General features: G+C 35.5%; 1 protein-coding gene across 1 annotated transcript; it reads left to right on the plus strand.

Moving 5' to 3' along the window:
- The first annotated feature begins 445 nt into the window (after positions 1 to 445).
- LOC108215386 (fe-S cluster assembly factor HCF101, chloroplastic) lies at positions 446 to 7358 on the plus strand. The gene is made up of 16 exons (XM_017387885.2): positions 446 to 585; positions 672 to 815; positions 2141 to 2268; positions 2347 to 2397; positions 2772 to 2927; positions 3307 to 3450; positions 3534 to 3676; positions 4313 to 4382; positions 4567 to 4662; positions 4827 to 4916; positions 5099 to 5152; positions 5629 to 5752; positions 6038 to 6162; positions 6519 to 6641; positions 6771 to 6866; positions 6977 to 7358. The coding sequence occupies exons 1-15, from the start codon at positions 513 to 515 to the stop codon at positions 6837 to 6839; spliced, it is 1590 nt and encodes a 529-aa protein (XP_017243374.2). The 5' UTR covers positions 446 to 512; the 3' UTR covers positions 6840 to 6866; positions 6977 to 7358.
- Positions 7359 to 7989: the final 631 nt, after the last annotated feature.

Consider the following 7989-nt stretch of genomic DNA (forward strand, 5'->3'; position numbering starts at 1 on the left):
CAAATTACTCGGTTCGTAAGGTTCGCGAGCCTTATCGAGCCTCTATTATTTTTTAATTTTTTTATTATAAATATATTTTTACAAATATATTCAATATTTTATTTATAATTTATATATTTGTTCAAATCGAACTCGAGTCGAACCGATCATATTTCGAGTTTTTGTCAATATTTGGTAACTCGATTCGAGCTTTCGAGCGGAACTCGAGCTTATCGAACTATTTACGAGCCGAGCTTCGAGCTTGAAATTAAAGGCTCGGTCGAACTCGAACTCGAGCTCGAGCCCCGAACTTTTCAGTCGAGCTCGAGCCGAGCCTGGCAGTGTTCGACTCGGCTCGGCTCGTTTACACCCCTAGGTGCAGTAAATTTCTTCCAACAATTACCGTTACCCAGACTCAAAAGGCAACAAAACGCCGTCGTTACAGCCAAGATTCAAAAATAATAACATAAAAAAGGTGAGCACTCTATCAAAATATGAGAGGTGCATAAACACTCTCATCATTCTCTTACAAGATGATGCGAGTTCTTGAAGCACCCACTTCACTCTATCTCTCTTTTCATGCCTGCAAATCACATCACACTAAAGGTCTTGTCTCCATTCTTGTCTGTTTAACTATGTTTTTCATGTGCAAGTGGTAATAACTTGGAGTGAACCTTTTTTTGTTCTTGCAGGAACTAGTGCAAGTGAATCATGTGTCTCGTTTAGTGTTAACAAGTCTGTTAAGTTGCATAAGCATCATGTGAGGACTTCGGGTTTATCGAGGTGTTGGCGGGAAGTTTCTGGTAAGATTGGTGCTGCTGCATCTGATGTTCAAGGTTAGTTGAGTTAATTAGTTACTCCCTCCGTCTCACTCATTTCTATACGTTTTTTTTTTTCACTGCTCAAACATTAAGTAAAAGTGAGTGTTGCGTCCCCGTCCCCCAATATATACAATTCAGGGGGGCCGAGGGAGTAGTTAGTTAGTGGTTAGTTAAGGCTTACTTAAGATTGTCAGTTAGTCTGTTTTCATATATTTTTTAAGTTCTTGATTTGATTAATTATCTGCGATTTGTGTGTTTTATTATGAAATGCATGATCACCCGAGTAATTAGCTTAATTTTTTGAATTGTAGTTTGTGTTGAGCAATTAATGCTTTACTAATGTGTGGTAGTGGAGGTATGATTATATTAGGATGTAGAATCGTGAAATAACAGCTTTTGTAGATCTTTGTTTAATTTTTGTGGTCAATTTGAAATGTGAGTTCACTCAAAATTGAAACCTTGACCTCTTTATCGGAAAGGGGAAGGGTATCTTCCTAAAATTCTAATGATCCAATTAGTTAGAAGAATGAAATGTGAACTATTGAATAAAGTTAAATGTGAAATAGGGGATTGAAAGAAGGGCAATTTTTCATGCTCAGATTTTTTCAGGTTTGCAAAGAAAATGAGTACAAGCAGGAGTGAGGTATTTATCCCCAGATTTTGAGGGATGAAGTTTTGGTTTAAATTTGTCTTAATTGAGCGTAGGGAGAAATGGTCTGGGTGGTATTAGGTCTATCTCAAGCTTAAAATTGGCTCGTAGGGTAAGTACTTCCCTCACACTTGTTAATCAGCACCATGCTCCTTCCACAGCCAATGTGTCCACAACATTAAAATTACAAGTTCCATTCCAGTCACACCTAAATTTATTCCATCTAACCAATTAAAGCATAAAATGTTAGATGATGTGCTCAACTGGATCATTTATCTTTAATGTTTTTCTAACAGTTTACGTTCTCAAGAATATCTGCAATAGGTAGAAACTCGAATCATTTCCTTTCACATTTGCCTGTAGAGTTAAATTTAGGTTTTGCACATGAGCATATTCAGTAAATTGTTTTTGATAGCCATTTTATGTTTTGTTTCATTCAATTTTTTCCTATAATAAAGCTCTAAATTTAACAGGATGATAGATATTAACAGGCACTGCTCAAACTACCAACCTCTTTCTTTGCTATGGCCAAATTGCAAAACTGTTTATTATCCTTTACAGCATTTCTTCGTCCTCTTTGTCTTTCCCAAGTCATATTGTTCTATGCTACTAGTAAAGAAGTTTCTTAAATATATATTCATTCTACTTCTTCGTTTGTGAATACTCACATATGTGTTGCTTCTTTCTGCAGCATCAACTCAAACAGCAGATAAGGATGTACTGAATGCCTTGTCTCAGATAATTGATCCAGATTTTCAAACTGACATTGTTTCCTGCGGATTTGTGAAGGACCTTTGTGTTGACGAAGCTTCAGGAGAGGTGTTCTAGAACATTGGTGTGATGAGTTCCATGACTTATATGTAAAGTTTTATAATCTCATTCAAATTTCTATCTCAGGTTTCGTTTCGGTTAGAGCTCACTACACCAGCATGTCCAATCAAGGACATGGTAAATGAATCACAATACCATTGTTTGATCAAGAGCGCATCTATGTTTCTAGTGTAAATTTCGTCTTTCAGTTAATGGTTTGAGTAAGTTACCTACAGAAAAGGGGTTTGTGTCCTTTAATCATTCCATTATTCTACAATCCTGTCAGTAGTGAATATCATTCCAGGAATTTTTAAAAAATTTACTTTTTGCCAAATTATACATAGCCGATTATTCAATTAAATTTTCAGAGTTTTATTCTTATATTAGTAAAACAATAAATGTTTTTTATTTTAAAACTTATACATGTCCTTTTGTGAGGTTATAGCTCAATTTAATCTTTAAATGATGTACAAGTTGTGAGTTTCCAATTCTCTCCCTCTCCATCTTTGTAGTTCGAACAGCAGGCTAACGAGGTGGTTGCAGCACTTCCCTGGGTTAAAAAGGTTGAAGTTACAATGTCAGCCCAACCAGCAAGACCTGTTTATGCTGATCAGCTTCCAATGGGACTGCAAAAAATATCAAACATAGTGGCAGTTTCAAGTTGCAAGGTAAAAAATTTCTGCAATCTCTTTCTGCAGGCATGAGTACCTAATACAGTCCTCAGTTCTCTTTGGACTACTAAATAAGTTTTGTTTTGCCACTAGAAGCACATATTGTAGAGTGATGATCTGAGTGCACACTAGTCACCTAAAATCAGCCGAATCTTGTAGGAAAACTAATTACACAACAAAGGGTAATGAAGATATTTATTCGGTCTTATTGATATCTTAGGTTAATGGACTATCTTGCTTAAAGAAATATTTATCAAACTTTTAACTATATAATTGATTACTGATGAGATACTTATCCATCACATTGGCATCTAAAAAAATATTTTTAAACTTCTAATTTCGTAATCCATCTGTTACTTATCTTACTTGTGTGTAGGGAGGCGTGGGAAAATCAACAGTAGCTGTGAACCTAGCATACACTTTGGCTGGTATGGGTGCAAGAGTTGGTATATTCGATGCTGATGTCTATGGGCCAAGCCTACCAACAATGGTATCTCCTGAAAATCGGCTGCTTGAGATGGTAAGCTTTGAAGTTAAATAAATAGTTCCTGCAATTACTGAATTGTTGCAATAAAACACATGATCACTCGACTTTTTCCTTAGGACCCAGAGACGCAAACAATTATTCCAACAGAATACATGGGAGTAAAGTTAGTTTCTTTCGGGTTTGCTGGAAAAGGGCGTGCAATAATGCGAGGTCCAATGGTTTCTGGTGTTATCAACCAATTGCTAACTACTGCTGAATGGTATGACATGCTTCTGTCGAATTAGATTCCTTTTTAACATTAATATATATACTCCTTTAAATTATTTATTTACCTTGGATATCTATACATGCCTTCTAACACGTACTGAAAGTGTATATTAAATCGAACCAATAGAAATTATAACATTATTTCAGTATAGCTTCAAAAAAACAAGAGAACTAGATAATGAAGCTGCATAAGCGAATTAATGAAAGTTTGATCCATATATTTTATTCTCATTACAGGTTGGCAGTATTTTAAGAATAAAGAAAGTTGGAGTGACATTTTATTAATGTGCTCCACATATTTCATCTCTTTATAAAAAAATCACTGGAATCTCTTTTTTCTTCCTTGATATTCATAACCTCTGTTCATGTATATTTTCTGAACTGTATTTGCAAGATGCACACTATTGTGTGTTAATTTGACATTATTTTTTACTTCATCTTTTGTGGAGTTATTGTTGATAACTTTCCTTCAAGATTACCCAACTCAATTCTGTTTAATGTACAAAAAGTGAACTTTTCTTAGCAGCCATTTCTTATCGACACATTGAGAGAAAATTAAGAAATTTCTTGAAGTAACATAATTATGCTTATTAACTCAAATATTATGATCTAAATTTGCAATTTGTAGGGGAGAGCTGGACTACCTTATCATCGACATGCCTCCTGGAACTGGTGATATTCAGCTTACCTTATGCCAGGTTCTGCACCTTATTGTCCATGGTTATATTTGCAACAAAATTTCACTTAAGAAACTTAAATTTTTTTTTTAAGCAATATGTATTAGTATTAATAAGCAGCCGCTTTCACAAGCTACCTGTTTAATCCTTGCACATTCTGAGGTTCGTTATATTCATCCTAATGGGGAATAAATATAATTTTCAGGTGGCTCCATTAAGCGCTGCTGTTATTGTTACTACTCCCCAGAAGCTAGCATTTATTGATGTTGCTAAAGGAGTTCGGATGTTTTCTAAGCTAAAGGTTCGTATGTATCTTACCTACCATTTTCTTGAAGTTGAATTGCGGTGACAAAGACTAAATTACTAAATCCAATATGATAGGAACAATTTGCAGAATATCAGGTATATGCAACAGAAGTATCATGCCACTTGTACTAAATACTCTTCGTATGCTTATATCTACAGGTCCCATGCATAGCAGTAGTTGAGAACATGTGCCATTTTGATGCTGATGGAAAACGCTTTTACCCATTTGGAAGAGGATCAGGCTCTCAGGTATGATTGTGTTACATTGTCTCTTTACATTCTTTTTCACACTTTTTGTTAGGTGGACTAAAACTTTTTATCAATTCTAAATTGATTTGCCATTTTTGAAACTATAAGTATATTCATGGAACTTAAGAGAAAGTCCCAAAATAGGAATTTCTTTGACCACTCTGATACTTTTGTCTTTGTAGGTTGTCGAGCAATTTGGGATCCCACATCTCTTTGACCTACCTATTAGACCAACTGTGAGTTCTATCTTCTTACTTTAATCTCTGTTGCATTATCATTTTTCTCAGTTTAATCGGATGGCTTCTTCGTCCTTCTTTCCATTTAGTTTATCATGTTCTCTTTTTGCCCAGTTGATTATTTATTTATTTCTAGTTTACTATAGTGTGCAAGTTACCATCCTTAAAAACAAGGTGCAAAGAAGCGCGACAGAGATTTAAATTTAGTTCTTTTGTTTTCGCCCATAACATCTATAAGTACTGACCAGGATCATTTCTTTGTGATAATTGTAAAAATTAACTGTCCTCTATTTTAGTCATGCTGCAATCTCAAAAACCAGAATTATTTTGGTGTTTTTCGCTGGAGCAAATACTTCCTTGAAGAAAATTTAATGACATATATCTATATTTTGAACTCCATACCATGTTCTATATGCATTTCCATCTAGTAGCTAATATATACTTCGGATGAAAAACTTAATACACACCATTTTCAGCTTTCTGCTTCCGGGGACAGTGGGATTCCTGAAGTAGTATCTGACCCGCAAGGGGAGGTTGCAGATACATTCCAAAACCTAGGAGTTTGTGTGGTGCAACAGTGTGCTAAGATCCGCCAACAAGGTGAGCTAATCTATGCTTGACAATTTAATATTGATTGCCTAATGCATGATACGTTTCTACTACACTTACTTGAATGCCTAGTGTTTTGGAAAATCTTGAGACTGTTCAAGTTCCTTTGAAATTGCAACATGTATAAAATGCCAAGGCAATCGGGAATAATTAAATTCCTAAATATGTTCTGCAATCTGGAGTTTAGGCTGCCATAATTTAGCTTCCATTTCACTCTGTCATTTTGTCACTGCTATGATGTTTTCCTGATGCAACTCATCATATTCTTGTTCCCAGTGTCAACAGCTGTAACATACGATGCCACTATCAGGGCAATCATGGTGAAATTACCCAATTCCAATGAAGTGTTCCTTCTAGATCCTGCTACTGTAAGACGAAACGACAGATCTGCCCAGAGTGTGGTGCGTACATTAATCTCTTAATTGCATGTTATCATTGGTGATAAAAGTATGGCATGCTAACGGTTCTCTTGATTGCATGTTATCTAGTTTAAGGTTAATGGTTAAACATATGCATGACATAGCTTTTTTGTCTTGGCATCTGACAAGGCAGATATAAGTTGTAATCCAAGGAAGTTCAAAGATAATTGATAGGAAAAAAAAAACTTAAACATTTCAGAATTTTACTTCTCTTGTAAATTAGACTATTTTACCTTTGGAAAAGGGAGTAATCCGTTGTTCAAACTTTAAGAGCATATTATTTCGTTTAATATTTGTATAGAGTTGGATACTTATAAATTAATATTTTCTTGGAATAGGATGAATGGACTGGGGAGCAGAAACTGCAGTATAATGATGTTCCAGAAGACATTGAACCTGAGGAAATTCGGCCAATGGGGAACTATGCTGTATCAATAACATGGCCAGACGGTTTCAGTCAGGTTCATCTTGACTAGCAATGCCCAACAAAACTATTTAAATACATCTTGTGCAAAGCTTTGAACACCTAGCACTTTATGTTTACAGACTAAATACTATTGCAACTAACTATTCATATCAAAATGATGCAGATTGCTCCGTATGATCAGCTTCAGACAATGGAGCGTTTAGTTGATGCTCCTGAGCCGATTCCAGCATAGGTTAAAACTCATTTGAACCTATAGGAGGTGATTGCTCATTTGAATTTAGGCTAGATGCATCATGCCTTGAACAAATGCATCACATTCTTTACTAAAATATTACTTTGCAATGTTTATAAGTTTCTGCCATTTGACAGGTATAGATTTTTGTGAATACTGCACCTTAGTTACAGAATGACGATGGACGCTTCTGGACATACATTTTCCTATAAACATTTACAAAATTACAGCTTGATCTGCTACAAGGCCCTAATGTTCTTCTGCTTCACCAAAAAGAAATGACAGCACCCGTGCGCACTGCGATACAAGTCCCCTCTTTTAACCAGCTGAACCAACCCTTGCGGGCTGTTTCACTATCTTGGTACTGTCCAAATTAGGCAAACTCAGTATTCATGCTGGTGTAAAGTAGAAAAGCTCAGTATTCATGCAAGTCATTTGAGCCTTGACATAAACCAGAAAGCTGTAAATCTCATTTTATTCACATGATGTGAAATTAAGATGGTGCCTTTTTCTTGACTATTGGAATAGCCTATCTTTCTAATCATCCAATTAGGATAAAGATAATAAGTTCAAAATAACACAATCTCACTTTCAGAAGACTTATGCAAGTAAAACTTTTTAGAGGAATAAAATATTAAAATGTCCAGAAAACACAAAATCTCCGGAAGGGTGAATTAAAATGTGTTAACTGCTTTATCTATCACATAAAAGACAATTGGTCCAGAATATAAGAATGATAATAGTATATGTCCAACGGAAAAAAGACGCTGAACATAGAAAACTTAGAATAAGATAATTTTTTAGGATCAAGTTGTCCAGCACTTTGTTCCGTTGAACATATGCTACTACTGACGTGACTGTGTCATGGATCCGGATCTCACATAAAATACTTTACACTAACTAATATACTTCTTGCGGACCCTTACTTCAAAAATATCACACGTCTGTTTAAAGGTCGAGAGTTCACGTATCAGTAGAGACAAGAACACGCGCACAACTCAACCCCAGGACCCTTAGATGGCGTGAATCCACGGCTTTCAACCAACAAGTAATCCACTTCTGAGCCCAAACACATTGAGTACACAATCCCTGACAATCTAAAACTTGAGAAGAACACACAATAAATAAATCCACCTAAAAAATCGTTCAG

The sequence above is a fragment of the Daucus carota genome, chromosome 3, assembly GCF_001625215.2.
Source record: "Daucus carota subsp. sativus chromosome 3, DH1 v3.0, whole genome shotgun sequence".
Taxonomy (NCBI): domain Eukaryota; kingdom Viridiplantae; phylum Streptophyta; class Magnoliopsida; order Apiales; family Apiaceae; genus Daucus; species Daucus carota.

What these genes read in the sequence shown, in the direction of transcription:
- LOC108215386 (XM_017387885.2), top strand. Translation starts at nt 513, where the DNA reads ATGATGCGAGTTCTTGAAGCACCCACTTCACTCTATCTCTCTTTTCAT. An exon ending in TTGACGAAGCTTCAGGAGAG is followed by an intron (nt 2,269 to 2,346) that starts GTGTTCTAGAAC and finishes TTTCTATCTCAG; the next exon opens with GTTTCGTTTCGGTTAGAGCT. An exon ending in GGCCAGACGGTTTCAGTCAG is followed by an intron (nt 6,642 to 6,770) that starts GTTCATCTTGAC and finishes AAAATGATGCAG; the next exon opens with ATTGCTCCGTATGATCAGCT.